The sequence below is a fragment of the Hypanus sabinus genome, chromosome 19 (assembly GCF_030144855.1).
Source record: "Hypanus sabinus isolate sHypSab1 chromosome 19, sHypSab1.hap1, whole genome shotgun sequence".
NCBI lineage: Eukaryota > Metazoa > Chordata > Chondrichthyes > Myliobatiformes > Dasyatidae > Hypanus > Hypanus sabinus.
Genome location: NC_082724.1, coordinates 47455783 through 47478107, shown reverse-complemented (window position 1 = coordinate 47478107; position 22325 = coordinate 47455783). Strand labels below are relative to the sequence as shown.

Sequence of the window (22325 nt, the reverse complement as noted above, 5' to 3'; positions counted from 1 at the left end):
GGCACAGGTGTCTTCACTCTGTGGAAATGGAACAAAGACCATCATCCTCGACCTCGAGGGATTGCCATGACGACAATGATGACTTTGATAATAAATTTACTTTGAAATTTGCATGGCTATTTTTTTCTCCTAAACTTGTTTGGGATATGTTAAAGCTAATTAAAGGTCTCAGATCAGCACAACCCAGAATTCATTTAAAAGTTTATTAAATTAATTAAACAATACAAATAAAATAATATAAATGCAAGCACCACAAATAATATAACATAAAATCTTACAACAAACTACAAAAGATTATTTGATATAAAACACTACAAAATATCGTGCACTAAATGTGACCTTTGTGTTTTAGCAACATCACACACCTTTAACTCATTTGACTGAAAATTAACTTCAACTCACATGTATTTCAGTCTAATTATGACTCTGAACATGACTCTCTCTGGAAATCATTTGAAAGAGCTTGTCCCCAGTCATACAGGTGATCATCCCTATCTGCAGTTTCTTTGCAAGTTGCCCAAGGACCTTTATTTTAAAACACACATCATACCCATGGCAATCTGGTTTCAATGCAAACCTCGTCCTTTCTGCTGTAACATAGTACCAAAAATTCCTTTTATTTAATAAGTCCTTGTCACAGAAAAGCTTTGTTATGGTGAAGTAAAGTTCCTACTCTAGTGAGCATTTGTCTGTTGACTAATCTTTTGGAGAAAGCAGTTAAAAGAGTTGTGTCCTTGGATTAATCATGTAGGAATCACTGCATGAATGACTTTTTATAGATTCTTCAAATCAACATGTTTTTCAAGTTTCTTTGTTGCTCATGATATGCTAATATAGGAAATCTGGTCAAATTTATTTGAGAAGTGAACAATTGTCTTTAACTGTCTGATTGCCTTGCTGATTAAGCGTTTCCACAAAAGACTTCATAAATGTTTAATAGATTGTAATGTTTGTTGGGACATACTGAGGGTGTGAAAGAAGAAATGGAAATCTAATTGATTTTTGGTAATGATGCAACATATTTATTTGATCATTTCACAATTTTGCTATCTGCAGTTGCAGTGTTACTTTCAGAATTCTAACTTCATCTGCTCATTTTGTATTGAGGTAATATTGTCAAAAAAACTGAACACACTAAGCAAATCCAGTATTTTTATGCCTTGGGCTAATCTGATTATCTCAATCCTTATAATTTTTGAACTTAATTCCTCCTTTAAAGCCAATCTTGTCTTTGCTTCATGCTTATGTAATGCATGTTTTATACATTCTATTTGTTACAGCTGCTTTTTGCTGCAACTTTTATTGTCATATCTATACACAACTCTTACAACTCTAAATTCTTTTCTATTTCTTAATTCCTCTTAGCAATTTCCATTTGTTACATTCTCTGAACTCCAATACTTCTTTTTACTTTAGCAATTTTATCTTTACTTACTCTGCTTTTATCATTCTCCCTAGTTTCAGTAGGTCTTTTTAACCTGCTATACATGATCCCAACTGTTCTGCACTTGATGTACTCTGCAGATGTAGGTGTTTCTCACATGCAGTCCTTGGGGCTAGATTCTGACTGGATGAGAAATGTCACTGTTCCTGTGACAGCTATGTCTGTCAAAGTTCAAACACAATTTTTACTGTACCTTCATCACCGCTGGCTCATCCTACTCCCAAATATTAACTGCCCAGATGTTCAGGTCATATAATCTTTCTGGCAAATAGCTTCTCGCAAAGCAGCAAATGTATAAACAATGCCTGTATGCATTAGAGTGCAGATACTTAAACATTCGCTAATATCAATGCTTTTAATGTGTTGGCAGCAGTGCTGAAACTATTACCTAGACTAGACAAGGAAAGGTTAGATTATACTCTGCTTGTTTGTTAGAATTTTGAAGGACAAGGGAGAATTTGATTATAACATTATACTTTGAGTAGAGGAATATGGGGAGGATGTTTCCCTTGATGGGAAAACCTAGAACTAGGAAGTCACTTCCAAAAAGTAAATGTTTTCCCATTTCCAGGAGACTTCAGGAGCCATTTTTTCTCTCTTTTTGGTGATGATGAGTCTATAGCATCCTCCTCCTCTCAGAGTAGTGGAAGCAGAATCTGTGAATATTTAAAAGGTAGAAATGTATAGATATGTATAGGTAAGCAAGGATTGTGGGGGTGAAAGGTTACCATAACTAGACAGCAATACAGCCAGATCAGCTATGAAATCATTGAATGATAGAACATGCTTAGCTGGCCTGCTCTTGCTTCTAAAATCATTTGTTGGTGCATCATCCTTTTATTTGTAGAGTTCATCACAATAGAATAATACCAGAAAACACCTTTTGCATGAATAGAAAATTAATCCAAATGGTTTTATTTCTTGTGCTGATACATTCTTTGACAATAACACATCATTGTCCCAATTAACAAGTGACCATATGAAAAAAAAATGTTTGAATGAAGGAATATTCCACAATATTGGCACATAAGCAGCAAGATTATTGTCAATACTTGATACAAACAAATTGTAGAAAATGAACATGCTTTCATAGTCCTTTATCACACAGCTCCATAGGGGACATAACAAGACATGAACTGTTGACTAAACAGGAAATTCCAAGACCAATTAATAAGTGTGACTGCATTCAGGAAGCAACAGTGAAACAGAAGCAACAAAGATGCACCACGCAAAACTTCACAAACTATATTAGATGGGATTTTTTTTCTCTTTGTCAAAAACTGCAGTCTGGAAGTACACTCAAAGACTTAATAGGCCCTGTGAGATCTCACTTGTTCATTGCAGTTTGTCCACAAGAAAAGATACATTGGTCTCAGCTCTGACTGATGCGTCAGGTCACGCAAGTAACAATACAACAGTGGGTTGCAAGTCCGATGGTTGTTTGAAGGAGTTGTTTGTCAAGGAGCTTATCAAACACTTGGATCTTCTGTGTTCAATCTCTGAGGTAAAGCCTGGCTTACAGGCCCCTCCACCAGCAGGCAGTAGGGCATGTGGAGGCCTGTGCCAGATGAATGACCATATGCCTGAAGAACTTGACCTCCTCTTCAGGTCAGTGCAGTTAAATTACAAGGTCATTGTAGCTCACATATTTCTTTTTGGCTGCTGGGCCTACAAGAAAGCAAATGAAAAAAAAAGTTAGAGCTGGGAAATGTATGCTAATTAGGTAGCATTCATACTGAATAGCAGTGTCTCTGATTAATTACTTCAAAGAGCTTGTTGAAATTTTGCAGATGACGGAATCTCAGCATCAGCGATCAAGAGATCAGTGTAGATAAAAACCTATGTTTATCAAAGTATTTAAAAAAAATTGAATGCTGAGATTTCATGTTCAGAAATCCCATTCATCTTTTAAGCAAATATTTACCAAAATGATCTCTTGCTTTATTGCGCTGTGAATAATATTTTCAATGTAATTTCATCGCTGGGCTTAGATCTTAGGTTTTAGGCCAGATGCGTGCTCTGAATGCAGAGAAATTAGAGGCACTTCTATCATGTCATTGCTTAGTGCAGAGACAGCATGTCTACTGCAAGTCAGAAGAACATCTTGACAAAACAAAATTCAATCAAAGGGAAGAACATTCAGGTACTGTACATTCACATGCATACCAGCCAATGAGAGTTGGCAGACAGTTCACCTGTGGACTTGATTAAAAATAAAATTCATCCATGGCATCATCCTGATCACAAGGCTGACATCTTACTTGAATGTCCTTCCAACCCCATAAATGTGTGATCTTAAAAGGCTGCTTACCGCCATTTCCAAAAACTCCATTTCGTTTCTGAAATCTATTTGCATAAACCCCTAACTCTCCTCCTCCTGTTCCTCAAAGATTCTTTTTAAAGTTCTTCTTAATTGGTTGCCCCACTAATCCTGAATGTCTTGAAGCATCTTTTAATATTATAGGTGTAAAATAAATACAAAGTGTTGATGACACTATTGTCCTGCTCTTGTCCCTAACTCGTGTTCATTACAGTATGAATCAATGGTGAGTAATCTAGGATCAGACTATTTTACTGGCCCCAGTTCCTTATACATTTGCATAATTTCCACCCAGGCTGACAAACTGATCCCATCAAAGTGTGACCCATATTCTACTAAAAGCAGTGACACAATATATCCATAGCAGATAATTTTGTGATGCATACTCAAAATAATTATATCTATTTCTAGAGCATAATTCATGCATACCCTTGTGCTTTGTTTAATGTTGTTCTTCACTGTATGAACACCTTGTAAATATTTTCACTAAATTGAACAATTCACAAGATGTACAGTTCCATTAAACTAAAGGGGAATATCAGAGTAACACACACAAAATGTTGGAGGAACATATTAGATCAGGCAGCATCTGTGGAGAGGAATAAACAAACACTTAAGTATCAGGCTGAGGCCTTTCACCAGGACCTTTCGTCATTCATGAGTCCTGATGAAGGGTCTCAGCTTGAAATGTCAACTGTTTATTCCACTCTGTAGATGCTGCCTGACCTGCTGAGTTCCTCCAGTATTTTTGTGTCTTGTTCTGGATTTCCAGCATCTGCAGAGTCTCTCGTGTTGAGGAATATCACATTTTTTGTTAGTGTAAATTATACTCATTTATATTTCCTGCTGTTCAGTTCTCACAGTGCAGACTGAAGGCACTTTTAGTTAGAAGAGAACATTCAAACTGACATTGTACTTTATATTAAACAGAGTCCATAAAATCAAGTCTATTGTTCCAGTGCTGATGGGTTCAAAGGCATGTCCTCACACTGTGTCAGCAACTAAGAGGGTAGAGTCCAGTTTATTGGAAAGCCACTTCCATTTAGCATTAATTTTAAGAATGTTCCTGGCTCTGTCTAAATTTAATTAGACTGTTAATCAATGCTTCATAGAACTTAACCACATTCTTCTGATTTAAAATATCTTCTATACCAAACAGCTTCCTGGATAATAAGCTAATGCACCGTTTGAAGGTTTTTGTTCTAATATAACAAAGGCTAATGGTGTTCTAAGGATTTATGAGGATTTGAATTCTTCATTGCTTCTCCCCTCTGCCTGCACTGCTTCACAAGTCTGTCCCCCACACCCACTTTTGAATAAAATTCACAACTAACACAGGAGCAGACAAAATGAAACGGCATTATTTTTTCACACATGAAAGAACAGTCAGAAAACATGGGCATTTCATGTGAAGATCAATTTGTTTCGTGACCAGCCTACGAAGTGGCTTGGGACACAATATCAGTGCTGGTGCACAGACTGTGAAGATGCTATCAGCACCATGCAAATATATTTTATATATCCCATCTGGCCTTTTAACATTCTTTCAAATAGCTTCAAATAGAGATTTCTGAACAGCTATATACATTACAATTTCACTGACTGTATTTATTCTGTGGGTCTGAGATAATTTACACATTCTTTGCTAATTTGCAATTAAAACTTTTCAAAGGATATGTATTAAGGTCCTACTTAAGTACTAATCGTATGCGATTCTCCGACTTAAAAGAGTGTTCCAATTTCTGTATCCTTTATGATCTTGATGCGGCTTGAGAGCAAAATGTGGCATCTATTTAGGATGCAAAGGATGGGTGAAGCACAGTTTTTTTTAGGCAAAGGCTGAACTCAGACAATCAAGCTGACAAGTTCACTAACTATTGTGGCATGTAGAAAGCTCTGACATTGTAACCTGCACACCCCCTCCCCAGCTAGGTCAAGAGGTTTAACTTCTGAGATAAGATGGGATCAGAAATTTACAGACTAGCACCAAGAGGCAACCTTTTTGAAAGGGTTATGTTGTTTTATGGGTTATGGGTTTTGTTGAATGGGTTATGGGTTATACAAGTTGGTGAGACCACACTTTGAGTATTGTGCACAGTTTTGGTCACCCTTTTATAGAGAGGGTGTCATTAAGCTGGAATGAGTGCAAAGAACAGGAGATGGAACTTAAAATGAGAGTTGTGTGGGTTTAAAAGAGGCCGTTCTTAGGACATTCTGGTGAACTTTACCCAATAGGAGTCAGGACTTGGAATACATTTCCTGGTTGTTAATTAATATTTGCTTGGCTAATAAATCTATTTACAGAAACCAATGAAAAGTAGTTGAAGTCAAGCAGAGTAGCCATGTTGGAGCTGCTTTTGGGATGTTGAGGAATAGAGAAAGGTGTTAAAACAATGCTGTTGAAATAGTGAGTAACTTCAACTTCCCTTGTATAGACTGGGACCTCATTAATGAAAGGGGTTTAGATAGGACATAATTGATTATGTGCTCAATAATTAATATTGAGGAAGATATTAGATCATTAGATCAGGGTTTCTTAAATTCATATGATGTAGATAGACCACCAAGAGGAGCTGGTGTTTGATAATGAGTCTGGTCAAGTCACTGACCTTTCCATGGGAGAACAGTTTGGAAGCAGTTACCACAACCTCTAAGTTTTATGACAGCTATATATAGGGCCATGGAAAGTCTTTGACAATTAGGATTGAAGAAAATCCCAAGGCATTCTATTCATAAATTAAGTGCAAGAGGTGTAACTAGACAATGGGTAGGACCACTCAATGGAAGAGTTCCATTAAACAATAAAGCAGGCAGAGAGTGCGGATGAGGTCCAAAATTAGTACCTTGCTTCAGAATGTTAGGAGAAGGATATAAAGGATATGGAGATCATTGCGGTGCATGCTAATTTATTAGGGCATTTTGAGATAAAGGAAGAGGTAGTGTTTGGGTTCTTAAAGAATAGTAAGGTGGATTCGTCCCCTGGGTCTGATGGGATATAACTCAGGTTATTGAGACAGGTAAGAGACGAGATTGCTGACAATTTCTTCATGTCTTCTCCATCCACGGGCAAGGTCCTGCAGAACTGGTGAGTAGCTATTATTGTTCCTTTATTCAGGAAGGGAAATAGGGATAATCCTGGAAACCACAGACTGTTCAGTAGTCGTAAAGTTACTGGAGAGGATTTTTGGGATAGGATTTGTGAGCAATTGCAAAACTATGGTCTAAATTTGAAGAGTTTTGAGATTAAGGGGATTTGAAAGAAAAGTTATTTTACACAGTGTGGTTGATATCTGGAACTCACTGCCAGAGGAGATAGTGGAATTTGATACACCCACGTTCAGAGAGGGCATTGAATAGACAAGGCATTGATACAGGCAGATGGCATTAGTGTAGATGCAAAATATTTGGTTAGAACATAGAAATCTACAGCACATTACAGGCCCTTCGACCCACAATGTTGTGTAAACCATGTAACTGCCTAGAATTTTCCTACCAGAGTCCCTTCTATTTTTCCAAGCTCCATGTACCTCTCTAAGAGGTTCTTAAAAGACCATATTGTACCCACTTCAGCCAGTGCATTCCACATACCCACCACTCTCTGTGTGAGAAACATACCCCTGATATCCCCTCGGTTCCTATTTCTAAGCACCTTAAAAATATGCCCCCTCGTGTTAGCCATTTTAGCCAGAGAAAAGGCCTCTGGCTGTCCACAAAATCAATGTCCCTCATCATCTTGTACACCTCTATCAGGTCACCTCTAATCCTCCATCGCACCAAGGAGAAAAGGCTAAGTTCACTCAACCTATTCTCATAAGGTACACCCTCCAATCCAGGCAACATCCTTGTAAATGTCCTTTGCACTCTCTCTATAAGACTTTCCTTATAACCTGAACAGTCATATTTGTCAAGCGATGTTGCAACATCTTCAAAGGTTACAAGAGATATTCTCAAATATAATAGACCATATCACTTCCTCTTATATACATAGTGGGCCAAAAGGTATGTTTCTTTTTCATTGTATTACTGTCCATGATATATGTCAGAGAAGAACAATGATACAGTAAAACTCCTTTAATCCTATGTGATAAGGAATTCAATGATACTGGAATGGCAGATTTGTCATATTATTGACATCCAAGCACAGTCTTAATTTACTTTAAAAAATGCAGTAGGATAGTAAATTTTCCAGTGAACCTGATAAACTTAAAGGGAGTGCAGAAACCAGGGTCCAGTTTCTCTACCTCCTTTGAAAGAGCACAGGAAAGAACACATAATGAGCAAGATGGCAGCCACTGCAATTTTTGTATAAATGTATAGTAGATTATTGGAGATTTACTCTATTTCCTATGCTTGGTGTGCATTTGGTGAAGGTACTTTCACTGTAAATTCACAGACACACTGAATTCTTGGAATTTATTCCACTTGAAACGGAAGAGGTAAAGTTACAAATAATGATGCATGTAAGGTACTGAGTAACAAATTAGAAAAATCAGAAAATAGCTTTGGCTTTCACAAATATTTTCAGTTACTCAATGGAAAAGAAAATTTTCTTCATTCAGTCATCAGCTACGATTTTGCAATTTTTATCTGCACTAATTACACACAGTAATTAAAATGAAGGTGAGAAAAGCCAATGGAGATCAAGAAAACATTCTGAAATTCAAATAGACAGTGCTAGAAATACATTACACATCAGACCGCATCAGTGGAGAGAGAACACATCAATGGTTTGGGTTTGCAACCACTCAAAATGTTCTCTCTGATTTGTTGGCAACACAAAAAATTATGGGGGATCTCAGCAGGTTGGGCAGCATTCATAGAGAAAAATGCACTGTGAATAATTTAGATGAGACCCTCCATCGGGACTCAGGCCAAAATATTGACTGTTCATTTTCCTCCATAGATGCTGCCTGACCCGCAGAGTTCCTTCAGCATTTTGTGTCTGTTGATCAAACATCTGAAGTCCCTCTTATCGCATAAATTTTCTATTTTTTTAATTTAAACAAAAACATCATTCAACTGTTCCTGAAAGTAAACAGATCCCATCAGCCTGCTTGGCTACCAGGGAGAGATGCCAATGTGGATAGAAGAATATAAGCATTATTCCCCTTGCCAAGTACAATTTAGATATCAAATATGCAACATCTCCTCCAAGTCTTTAAGATGTTATGTTAAAGTGAGTCCACTCTCCGGTGACAGTATTTCAAACAGCTGCACAGGTATTTTCTCCTTGTGTCCTGACTTGTATCTATCTCTCAGCAGAACTAACATTATTTACAGTATGTTAAGCCACTGCCAGGTCTTGCCTGCACATTCCAAAGGACATCTCACTAGCTCAGAGTCTTTATGATCACCGCATCTCAGACCTCCGTGAATGCCTTGATATGCAGAAGTTCTCTAGAAGATCTTACCTTCTACTCCACTGCTGGTATGCTTCAGTGAATCCAGCAGCAGGGTCCTGCATGCTTAAGAGAGGGTCTTCAACCATTTTGCAAATGGAAACTTAGTTTCACCCCAGTCACAGTAGTTCACAGGCAGCGACTCCCAATATTTTAGTATTTTAATGTGTTAACTATTTCAATTCTTGTTTTCTTTTCCAGTCAGTAGTTTTTAAATGCCAGACTTAGAAGCATTTAAAAATTCTGCACAGTCATTCATAATGGCTTGCTGTCAAAGGCCATCATGGTGGTCTTGGGCAGGACCAAAATCGCATTCAACTCAAGGGGCTACTTCATCATGTGGACTCACGTGTAATCACTCTTGGACTCATGTAATCAGCTGATTTATCTCATGCGGAAGACACCAGCAGAATGCCAGAAATTTGAGAGTCAGGTGACAGAGCTGAGTGTAGTTGCTATTAACAAGGAGCGGGGGCTTGGGAAGCTGAAAGGTCTGATGGTAAATGTCACCTGGACCAGATGGACTAAACTCCAGGGTTCTGAAAGAGGTAGCTTAAGGGATTATGGAGGAATTAATTATGATCTTTCAAGGATTACTAGATTCTGAAATGGTTCTGGAGGACTGGAAAATTGCAAATGTCACTGAACTCTTCAAGAAGGGAGGAAAGCAGAAGAAAGGAAATTATAAGGCATTAAGCTTAACTCCATTGATTGGAGAAACTGTTGGATCCATTGTTATGGATGATATTTAGGGGTACTTGGAGCAATATGATAAAGTAGGCAGATTACTCTTTGATGCAGGCTTCACAAAGAAGAGGCAGTGGATGTTGTTTTACTTGGATTTTCAGAAGTCCTTTGACACAGTGCTGCACATGAAGCTGCTTAAGGTGGTAGGAGCCTATGGTATTACAGGAAAGATTCTAGCAGGAGTAGAAGATTGACTGACTGGTAGGAAGAAAAATGTCAGAATAAAGGGGACCTGTTCTGGTTGGCTGATGGTGACCAGTGGTATTCTGCAGGAATCATTATTGGGACCACTTCTTTTCACATTGCGTGTTAATGATTTGGATGATGGTTTGCACATAAACTACTAATGACTTGTATGCAAAGGGCTGTTAGATGCCTGTAAATACAAGTAGTGCCATGGTATCATAGCATGTAGTATAACATGATTACAGTGCCAGCAACCCAGGTTCAATTCTGCTGCTGTTTGTAAAGAGGCTGCATGTTCACCCCATATCTGCTAGGCTTCTATTGGTTGCTCAGGTTTCCTCCCACATTCCAAAGACATATGAGTTAGTTGGTCAATTTGTCTACATGGGTGTAATCAGGCTGCGCTGGCTCATTGGATTGGAATGGCCTGTTATTATAGTGAATCTCTAAATAAAATAAATAAAATCTAATACTACACAGTCTCTCACCATTTCAAAGATATATTCAGCTGACCATTCTTCCTCCAAAGAGGATTATCTCACATTTTTGTGCAATATATTCCATTTGCCATGTTGGCATCCATTCACATTGACTCTCTAAATCTTCTTGAATCCTTTTGTGTCCTCATATAATTCACACTGCTCAGTATTATCAGCAATCCTCTTATACAGGGTCCTTTCAAAATAGATTTTGATTAGTGGGGGTCCTTTATGTTGATCCTCAGTCCACTAGTGCACTGGTCACAGTTCTTATCTTGAAGATCATCCATTTGTTTCAACTTTTTCTTATTGATTAGTCAATCCTCAGTCCACAGCAGTATATCATATGCAATCATGTGTGCTCTAATCTTGCCTAATAATGTCTTAAGGTACTTTATTGGTCCATCCAAAAATCCCAAACATCAACTGGTTTACCCATATCTCTTCTGAAAATTCATCAAACTTGATTTCCCCCTTCACAAACCTATTTGACATTGCCTATTATTATGTTCAACGTTCTCTGTAGCCACTCCCTGAATATTATAACATATTTTCTATTACTGATGTCAAGCTGAGCAACAGACTCTTGATCTCTATCTCTCTCCCACTTCACAGTTTATATTGGGACTGCATTTCTGTTGGAATCATATTAGAGTGTATAGATTTTTTTGAAGATGATCAGTATATTCACAATTTTTCTATTCATCTCTTTCCAACCCTTCTGATGAGGGTCATGAGAATTTAATGGCTTTCAGTCCCATTATTTTCTCCGAATGATTTTTGTTTTTCTACAAATGCAATACTATTGTGAGACACTGCCACAGGCAAATTGACTGCATTGCTCCGTATATTAAAAGCATTTTAACAATGTTTGAATTGCTATAAAGAATTTAGAAGTTCATGAAATCATTAAAGGTTGTATATAAATGTAAGTTATTCTGATATCTTTCATATGTTCTGTAAATGAAACAAGCGTCCATGTTGGGCCAGACTTGATGAGATGGTAGTTACTTATCCTGTTAATCAGACCTGATAGTCCTTTGTGGAGCAGGGTTGAGTATGTGATCAGGGTTACTCAAATTTGCCACGGATATGGGCTGGAGATGTTTAGATGTTTTTGAGAACAGTTGAAATATGAAATTCAGTAGTAACACCAGTTATCTCAGTAACGACATCCTTTGTTTTAGCCACAACACCTTGGCTAAAGATATAAAATTATATCAAACAATGTCTTTTATGCATGTACCAAAATACAATGTTTAACTAGTAATTACAAAATTTCTTCACATAGAATCTGAAAATAGTGTAAGGGGGACAGAGTTAGAGTGGGGAACTGAGTCTTTGGCTCAAAAGGTGTCAGTGAGTTGAAGCTGAGACAAGGTTGAGGGTTCTGTCAAGTATCTTTCTTTCTTTATTGGTGCCCAGTTAGAGTATTGTGAATGGAACCCAGGCCAGTGGTGAGATCTTCATGTTGGAGATCTGGGATGGGAGACCTAAAGACTGCCCGATTGCTAGGTGCATCTGGTGCAGCATCTTGCAACTCACATTAGTGAGTTGGAGCAGGAGCTGGATGACCTTCAGCTCATTCGGGAGAATGAGGAAGTGACAGATAAAAGCTACAAGGAAGTAGACACGCTTAAGTTGTAGGAAGTAGGTAGCTGAGTGACTGTGCCAGAGAGAGCAAGATTAAGATGATTTGGGAGAGGAATATATAGTTGAGGAATTAGTGTAGAGGGCAGGGATGCAAATTCATGGATTATCAGAATATCTTCTGGATATGTAGACAGACAGTGAGGAAGAATAGGTAGTGGATTAGGCATAATTGCAATCAGTTGGGAGGTTTTTGTGTCTATTTTGATCTAATAAATAATCAAGATCAAGGGTAATGAACTTAGAGGATGGGTCATTAAATGGAACTACACTTTAGAGGCCATTATAGAGATTTGGCTGTTGAAAGGGCAGGAATGGCTGCTGTATATTTTGGGGTTTAGATACCTTACCTAGAAAGGGACAGGGGAGGTAAGAGAGGTGGAGAAGTGGCATTGCTAATCAGGGAGGTATCACAGCAACAGAAAGGAAGGACATCATGGGGTGATGTTCTACTGAGTTGGTGTGGGTGGAAGTCAGAAAAATGAAAAGAGCAATCACTCTGTTGGGAGTATCAACTGTAAAAAAAACAAATGTATGGTAATATCAAAACACCAGGATACTCCCAACTGCCAATTGTACATCAGTAACCAAGAGAATGGACAAAAGACCAACTTTAGTTACCTTGGTAGCTTTATATCACACAATGCTATAAGTCAAATAGAAATCAAAAGAAGAAGCGCCATTGCCAAAACAAGCTTCCAAAAACTGAAACCCATTTTCACCACTAGTCACATTTCTATGACAGCAAGGCTTAGGATACTAAAATGTTACAACTGGTCAGTCTTGCTGTATGCTTCCGAAACATGGACTATAACACCAGAACTCCAAAGAAACTTAGAAGCAACAGAAATGTGGTTTCTTAGAAGAATGCTGAAAATATCTTATAGAGGTAGGGTACCCCAACGTGCCCAAACAAACAGATCTTTAATGAGAACATTAAATGAGAGGAAACTTAATTTCCTGGGCCATGTCATCAGAAAGGGAGAGATAGAATGTCTTACATTACAAGGCCGTATGCCTGTGAAATGTGGAAGAGGAAGGCAAAGAAGAAAATATATGGATACTGTGAAAGAACTAACAAATCTAAATTTGTGAGATATCATTGATGCTACCAGGGATCGTTCGATCTGGAGAACCATGATCGCTCAAGTGTGTAACACGCAAGGTACATGAAGAAGAAGAATTTTATGGAAACCTCAATAGCAACAGAGAGACCAGATTGAATGACAGAATTTGGAAAAGTAGAAAAAGAACAGGGTATTTGTCATGGATGACTTCAGACTCTCTTATGTTGAAAGGCACCTCCATAGTGCAAAAGGTTTAGATGTGGCAGAATTTATTAGATGTGCCCAGGAAGGATTCCTGACACAGTATGTAGACTGGCAACTGGATCTAGTACTAGGCAATGAACCTAGTCAGGTGACAGATCTTTCGGTGGATGAGCATTTGGGAGAGAGTAACTACAACTTCTTGATCTTTATGGCAATCTTGGAAGGGAATAGGAGCTAATGGTACAGGGAGGTATTTAAATGATTGTGGGCAAATTATGATGTTATTAGTCAGGAACTTGGAAGCATAAATTGAGGATAGATATACTCTGAGAAATGCACAATGCAAATGGGGAGCACTTGCAGTGGGTTTGGGACAGGTTAACATATTAGTACAGCATCATGGCCTGAGGATCTTGGACTGCGCTGTAGTGCTCTAAAACAAATTGTTGGCGGCATTGACTATTTGTTTTTATTACCTCGTTAAATAGAATAAACTCCTTACTCAAGGATCTGTCACTGAAATATTGTTGAGAATATTTCCCTTGCCATCATAATAAAACTATTCAGAGCAGTAGGTTATTCACTGCATCACAACCTTTAATCTTGTTTATTCATTCATGGGACATGGGTCTCTCTGACAGGCTAAGCATTTATTGCCCATTCCTGTTTGTCCTTGAGAAAGTAAATTGCCTTTTTAAACAAGCACATTGTGTGGAGTGAAGATGCTCTTATTATGCTGTCCATCCAGGATGCCCCCTCCTCAGACTATTACCATTAGGGAGGAGGTGGAGGAGCCTGAAGACCCACATTCAACATTTCAAGAACTGCTTCTTCCACTCCACCATCAGGTTTTTGAATGGTCCAGAAACACTACCCCTTTTTTTACACTACTTCTTTACTTTTCAATTTATTTGTGTGTTTGCCCTATACTGCTTGCAAAAATCAACAAATTTCATCTCTTGTAAGACTGAGAATAAACTTGATTCAGATTCTATTAGTTTCCAGTACTTTTAACCTGTTGGTGATGAAGGAATAATGATATATTTCCAAGATACAATGCTGTCCAATATAGAGAGTAAACCAAAGACCTGCTTATGATTTCCTAGGTGTCAGAGGTTTAGTGCTGGCATCTTGCACAACAATCCTAATTTATTGTTTGTGGCAGTTTGGAGTAGTGGACAGGGGGCCAATCAAGCAGGCCGATTAGTTCTGGATTATGTAAGGCTTCTGGATTTTGGTTGCTATGGCAGTTCAAATGTACATGAAAGTAAGAAGCTGCAGAGAATTGTGGACTCTGCCTATTACATCATGGGCTCATCCCTCCCCACCACTGGTAGGATCTACAAGAGGTCCACCTCTAGAAGGCAACGTCCATCATCAGAAGTACATACCATCCGGGAATGCATCTCTTTGCAGCTACAATAAGGCTGGAGATACCTTAAGTACTACACCACCAGGTTCAAGAAAGGCTACTTCCCTTTAACCATTTAGTTCTTGAACCACCAGTAAAACCCTAATGACTGCAGTCTAGCAACACTATGACCAATTTGATGACCATACACAGAAATTGTTTTTATTCTATTTGCATCCTTTCTTGTAAAAATTGGGTTTAACTTAGGTTTTGTTTAACTTAGGTCTTGTAAAAACAGCTTATAAAGTGCTAAGTGCCTGTGATGCTGTGGCAAGCAAGTATTCTTATTGGTTTATATTTGTGACATGTATCAAGATACAGTGAAAAGCTTGTCAAGCATGTTTCTACATATCAAATCATTACACAGTGAACTGAGTTAGAATAAGATAAAAAAAACTATTGCAGTGCAGAAATAAAAAAAAACACAAAATGCTGGCAGAACACAGCAGGCCAGACAGCATCTATGCGAGGAGGTAGTGACGACGTTTTGGGCCGAAACCCTTCATCAGGAGTGAAGTAACATGGGATGGTCGAGGGGGGATAAGAAGTGGGGGGAGGGATGAAGTAGAGAGCTGGGAAGTGATAGGCTGGAGGGAAATGGGCTGGGGGAAGGTGAAGAATTATTGGAAATAAAAGAGAAAGAAAGGTAGGGCTGGGGGGAGATTATAGTGAGGGGGGAAGAGAGAGAAAGAGAGCCAGACTATAACCAGACTAAAATAATAGATAGGGATGGGGGTAAGGGTGGGAGGAAGGGGTATCAATGGAGGTCAGTGAGTTGGATGTTCATGCCAGCAGGAAGGAGGCTACCTAGGCGGGAGATAAGGTTATGAATTATGCTGTCTGGCCTGCTGAGTTCCGCCAGCATTTTTAAAAATTTATTTCCAGCACCTGCAGATTCACTCGTGTTGCGATTGCAATGCAGAATACAGTTTAGAAGCTACTGAAAGAGTGCAGTGCAGATTGTCTTCACAACCACTAGTTCTTAAAGCCATAATAAGAATTGTTGCTAAGTTTCCATTCAATTGTGATTTCAGGATATTACTGATAGTGGAATTGACAATGTTGATACCATTGACAACGTAAGGGAAGTGATGGTTCTATTTCCTGTTGCTATGCTTGGCTTGGTCATTCCCTGTCATTTGTTTTATGTAACTTGTAATATATCATGCCTGAATGTGATTGTTGGCATGGATGGACTGCTTAATTAACAGAGTTATGATGCAATTGAAATCATCCTGACAACACTGAACATTCCCAGCTCTGCTTGAAGGGATGAAGTAGCTGAAGAAGATTGAGCTAAGGACACAGCCCTGAGGAGACCTGGGATTGAGATGATTGGCAGTCAACCACCATAATAATCTACAACTATTATCAGGTATGGCTTTAAACTGTGCAGTTTTCTCCCTCTCATTTACCATGAATTCAGATTTACTCAGGATGTTTGAAACTGCACTCCGTGAAAAGCTTTCTGCCTATCAAGGAAGTCTACTCCGCTTTGGAGAGCAGTCCTGGTGCTTCTGTAAGCACTCACTTTGAAAGGACTAGGATATAAAAACAAGGCTGTACTGTTGAGGCTCTATAAAGTATTGGTCAGACCCTAGTTGGGTCCTGCTGAAAGGGCTTGGCCCAAAACATCGATTGTACTCTTTTCTATAGATGCTGCCCGGTCTGTTGAGTTCCTTTAGCATTCTGTGTGTGTTGCTTGGATTTCCAGCATCTGCAAGTTTTGTCTTGATTGTGATTGGAATACTATGAGTAGTTTATGCCCCTTATCAAAGAAAGGATGTGCTGGCATTGGAGAGGATCCAGAGGATATTCACAAGAATTATTCCAGGAATGAAGGGGTTAACAAATGAGAATTGCTTGATGGCTGTGGGCCAGTAAGTGCTAGAGTTTAGAAGAATAATGGGGATCTCAGTGAAACCTTTCAAATATTGAAAGGGTTAGGTAGAGTGCATGTGGATGCTTCCTAAGTAGGGGAGTCCAGGACCAGAGATGTCACTTTAAAATAGAAATTAAGACGGTGAATCTGCAGAATTTTTGCCACAGCCAGATGTAGAGGCCAAGCTACTGGGTATATTTAAAGTGAAGTTTGATAGGTTTTTGATTAGCAGGATCATGAAAGGTTATGGGAAAAAGGCAGGAGAATGGGGTTAAGAGAGATAATAATAAATCAGCTACGATGGAATGGTGGAACATTCCATAAGCCAATGGCCTAATTCTGCTCCTGTGTTTTATGACTTTATAGACCAAGGCTGTAATGTGGTCTTGAACCCAGTGGTCACTACTGAACCAAAACTGACTGTCAATGTATAGGTGTTGCTTGGCAATGCTATCGTGACTTTGACTGATCAGTGGTATCTGCTGCACTTGAGTTACATTATTGTTAGATTTCTTTCACACTACATTGAGTTGATACTTTTGTAAGAACAGCAGAGTTAGGAACACAGTCAGCTCTAAAGCACAAATTTGCAATCCTATAGGCTGTCTGATGTAAGTGCTGATATAACTTTGGGAAGAATCCAGTAAACTCAGTTGTTTCTTGATATCACAAAGTGATTCATGATAGCAGGGATCTCAAGAAGATGCCAAAGTAGACGAACCACTTTGTTGTTTTGGTTGAAGATGGTTACAAGTGCTTCAATATTGTTGTTAGCCATGACTGTGTAAGATTCTATTATCACTGTGGGACATGCTCATTGAGTCATTGCTGTCCATTAGCCATTTGTTCTGTCCACCACCTGCCTTGAATGAATATATCATGAATGCAGAGCTTTGGCATGATCTGCATTTTGTAAGATAAATGTCTGCACCTATAGTGTGGGAATCTCAACGGTCAAGCAATCAATCTGTTGCTATGGCTTCACCATACTAACAACTCACTCGGTCCCTTGGAATTATTGACCTCAATTACCATTTCAGGCAAAATTTATGTATTTACTTGTAAATTCTCTTAGTGTTTCTGTTTATATTATTTTTGTAACAGTACAGAAGTAGAATTACCCCTTTCTTTACAGTAATAAGAGAGGTAAATAAAATATTAGTCACCAAATCACAAAATAGTTACAACCTGAATGGAGGTTTCATGTAAGAGTGTCCCAGTTGGTCCCACTCCATCTGTACTCTCCACAGACCTCTGGATTATTTTTCTCATCACTTTTAGACACATACCCTGAATTCATCTGAATGTTGCTGTTGAATCTGCTGCCTGTTCCATTCTTGAACTACTGACTAGGCTTTGAAAAGAAATCATAGCAAATGAATTTAAATAAGGTGCTCAATATATTTTGTGTTTTGGTCATGTTTTTCTACAACTACCAGAGGAAAAAAATGACATATGGTCTACAACAGAAAAGAATAAATACTTGTCTGCTTTGAATCTTTAATAAATGTTGATGGCAGAAAGGTTCCTGGTCACTGAACGATGCAGTGAATGACTGATAGATCCAGGTATTGATGGATGGCTGATATGAAGAGGTGACCATTTTATACATGCCAGTTTAATTTATCTGTGTGGAATTCACTGAGGCATGAGTAAGATGTAAGTTGACAAGTAGAAACAAAAATCAAATTTTTGAGGCTCATTCAATTTCTGTTTAGTTGATGTTTACAACTTCCATTCTTTCTGTTTAATGTTTCCAGTCTCTCAAGTGCACCAACAGTAAAACATTAGTTACTCTTCCCTTCCTAACCAGCTTTCTTCTTCCTTCCCCTGAAAGCACCAACTCCTGCGCTGCCACCAATCTGCAAAGTTCTCTTCCAGTTTACACCCTAGGTGAGGTTGCACAGTCAGCAAGAATGGTCTATTGGCCATTCGAATACAGGGAGAATTCCATGGAAAATATTGTACTTGGCTACACACCAGCTGCAAATTTGAGAGCAAGAAATCATTTATTTCTCAGACCCAAAGGTGTTGAGAACTAGTCCACAATGTGCAGATTTTGCTTAACTATTATGACAATATCTATTCGGTCCTTTAGGTTCATTCTCGAAAACTTTTATAGGTGTACCATGGAGAGCATTCTGGCAGGCTGCAGCACTGTTTGGCATGGGGGAGCTTCTGCACAGGATCAAAATCAGCTGCAGACAGTTGTAAAATCAGTCAGCTCCATCAAGGATACTAGTCTCCTTAGTATCCATGGCATCTTCAAGGAGTGGTGCCTCAAAAAGGTGGTATCTATTATTAAGGACCCCCACCACCCAGGACATGGTCCCTTCTCATTGTTACTGTCAGGAAGGAGGTACAGAAGCCAGAAGGCACTCACTCAGTGATTCAGGAACAGCTTCTTCCGCTCTGCAATCTGATTTCTAAATGAGCATTGAACTCATGAACACTACCTCACTTTTATTATTTTTGTTTTTGTACTACTATTCTTAATTTAGCTCTTTAATATACACATATATGCTGTAATTCATTTTCTCTATATTTATCATGTATTGCATTGTACTGCTGCCACTAAGTTAACAAATGTTATGACATATGCAAGTGATATTAATCCTGATCCTGAATCTCACTCTTATTCTGATACTGGTACCACACTCATTCCACCGAGATGTAACACTGAGCGTCATAGGAAGTTATTCTTGCCTGTGGCCATCAAACTTTACAACTCCACCCTCGGAGTGTCAGACACCCTGAGCCAATGGGCTGGTCCTGGACTTATTTCCACTTGGCATGATTAACTCACTATTATTTATTTATGGTTTTATATTGTTATATTTCTACACTATTCTTGGTTGGTGTGGCTGTAACAAAACCCAATTTCCCCTCGGGATCAATAAAGTATGTCCCTGTCTCTGTCTGTCTGGTACAGCAATCCTATCCATCCCATTCCACCATACCACTGTAACTTCTCTCTCTGATGCCTTTAATTCTTTTGCCACTCACCAACTCAAAGGAGTAATTTATGGTCACTGAATTACGTACAAGCAGATCTTTGAGATGTGAGAAGAAACTTCTGCTGTCTCAGAGAAAACACAAAGTCTACCCGAGGTCAGGATCAAAGCCAAGCAGCTGGAGGTGTGAGGCGCCAACACCATCTGCTGTGCTGATCCATTTATTGTGACCTTATTATTGACTGTTATCTTTAGGACTCTCTTTTGCCATACAATCTCCTGATAATATGTAAACAAAAACCTGCTTCAACATTCACTGCTGAGAGCTGAGCTAAATGACAAGATTACCAGTACGATATCAGTGAATGTCTTTACCAAACACCTTCTTTCCATGAGGATCCACTTCATTTCAACATCAGATTTGACAAAATGATAATGGATTTATCACAGCATTTTAGCATTTGTGTATGAATGGTTTAGTGCAATATTATTTCAAAGAGAAACAAGTGCAAAATAAATTGAGCTGTGTTCCATAAATTCAAGAATGTAACTGGAAATTAAAATTTGATCCTTTAAATAGCAATCACAAGATGGATCTAGGAGAGATAGGCTAGTCTTTGAATTATTTTTGGAGGACCCTATAAGTAAACATTAAATAATCATGTTTATTCTCATTAGAGTCAAGAAAAAGGACAGATTTTAGAAGCTTTCATCATGTTTTGCGGTGTAGTACCTCGCTGGGTGCTCTTCTCGCCAGTGGTGGGTACTAAGGATTTTTTGGACCATAGGAGCCACATTCCCCCACTCTCTGGTCCCTCCAGCGTTAGTGTGGGAACAGTTATTGTCTCTGTAGCAGCATCCATTTCAAAGACCATTGACATGACTGCTTAATTTCATTTCCCATATAAATTCCCAGAATACTTCACATCTAGAAATGTATTAAAGTGAAGTATTGTCACTAATTGGACCCAATTTCATGCCATTTTCTGTTGTTATCTGTGAATGAGCTGTATGGTTCCAGAAAACCACTAGGCATTGCAAGTCTGTGACTAATGATTGCAGCTGGCAAGACAAGGAGTGACTGTGTGGACAAGGATCTGCTGTCTGATAAGATCTCCTTGAGTACAACAGAACTTAAATTGTTAGAGATGAAAAACAAACTAAAATCTGGAATGCAAGCAGAATGCAGCCTTTATCCTCTTTTCTTGCATTTGTTCCAATTCACCATCTTCACCCTGAATAACATCCATGAAATCCAACTGAGCTGAGCTTCAAAAGGCAGCTAAACAGTCAAATAACATCCTAGCCCTGCAGCCCTGGTGCTATCACAGTGCAACATAAAAATATCTGGCTGGTTGTTTGCCAAATGAAAATCCAGTCACATGAAGTGGATATTATACTCCAACATTAAAAATTAATAGAAGTTCTGTAAGGCAGCAGGGCTTACACCCCAGATACTCCAGGCTTAGAGCTGGGGGCTATTTTAGTTGTATGTTCAGAAAAAAAGCACTCATTATAAATTAATCGAATCTAGTTCCATCTTTCGATGAGCTGAAAAGATTTTGAAAATGTCAGGTCAAAATTTCTATCCATACAACACACGAGCTGGCATCCCACACTCATCCTACAATCATCACCAAAATATTTTTGTAATGTTTATTGAGTTAGGATGAATATTGTGAACATCAGAGAACATATTGTATTACTAAATGCAATTTCTTCAATAATTCAGTTGTATAAATGAACCTGTTTATGACTTGCTTCATAAACTAAATCCTGAGACAAACTTTTAGTTAACTTGATGTTAAAAGAGAGAAAAAAGAAAATGGACCTCACTTAACACATTAGGTGTTACATATGCTCTTGACCACTGACTAAATCTGCCAGGGACAAATGGTAGGGCAAATAGAACTACTCCTGTCAATAATCACTGTCAAACCAGAAACTGGAAACCAACTCATGAATACCACAGGAGATGATGGTGACGGAACACTATGATAGATTTGATTATCTTTTTGAGATATTCACTGGGATGAGAATTTGGTGAACTAGGGAGAATATAAGTTCAAGATGGTGTGAGCAAAATCATGATCTATGGCAATGTCCTGTAGGCAGTTCATGAAACTTTTGTTTCTTTCACTTAGTCTTTTATATATGATTCTATTATTAAGTTGCATACGATTGGAACCTGGATTTCCATTTTGATGGTGTGTTCTTCGGCCAATTGAGTGATCTGGTGCTTTGTTGTCTCCAAGGGATTTTGATGAGGTTGAAAGCGGAAGGCATGGCCTGTTGGTCTGGAAGCCTGGAAGCAGTGTTCAAGCCCATAATCGACTCCATTGCTTCTCTCCAATTGGGAGGGCGGAGTAGAGTCAGGTGTTTGGCGCCACTGTCAGTGTCTGACTAGTCTCCCTCTCCATCTGACTGGTTGCTGTCAGAGTAAAGTACAGGTGCCTTGTGTTCCATATTGCACGGATTGAAAGGCAAGGCTTGTGGCTGTGGACTCATTTTGGGGGACTTGAGGCTCATGTTATATGTATTTCTGGATTCTGGTTACCCTTTTTTGCTGTTTCAGAGTGGTT

General features: G+C 38.7%; 1 protein-coding gene across 1 annotated transcript in view; it reads right to left on the bottom strand.

Moving 5' to 3' along the window:
- Window positions 1-2703: 2703 nt before the first annotated feature.
- The window catches only part of LOC132377906 (metabotropic glutamate receptor 7-like), a 781248-nt gene continuing 761626 nt past the window's right edge, over window positions 2704-22325 (bottom strand). Inside the window, exon 10 of the mRNA XM_059944374.1 lies at window positions 2704-3112. Within this exon, the coding sequence (XP_059800357.1) occupies window positions 3063-3112 (50 nt within the window). The 3' untranslated portion in view covers window positions 2704-3062. The remainder of the gene's footprint in view (window positions 3113-22325) is intronic.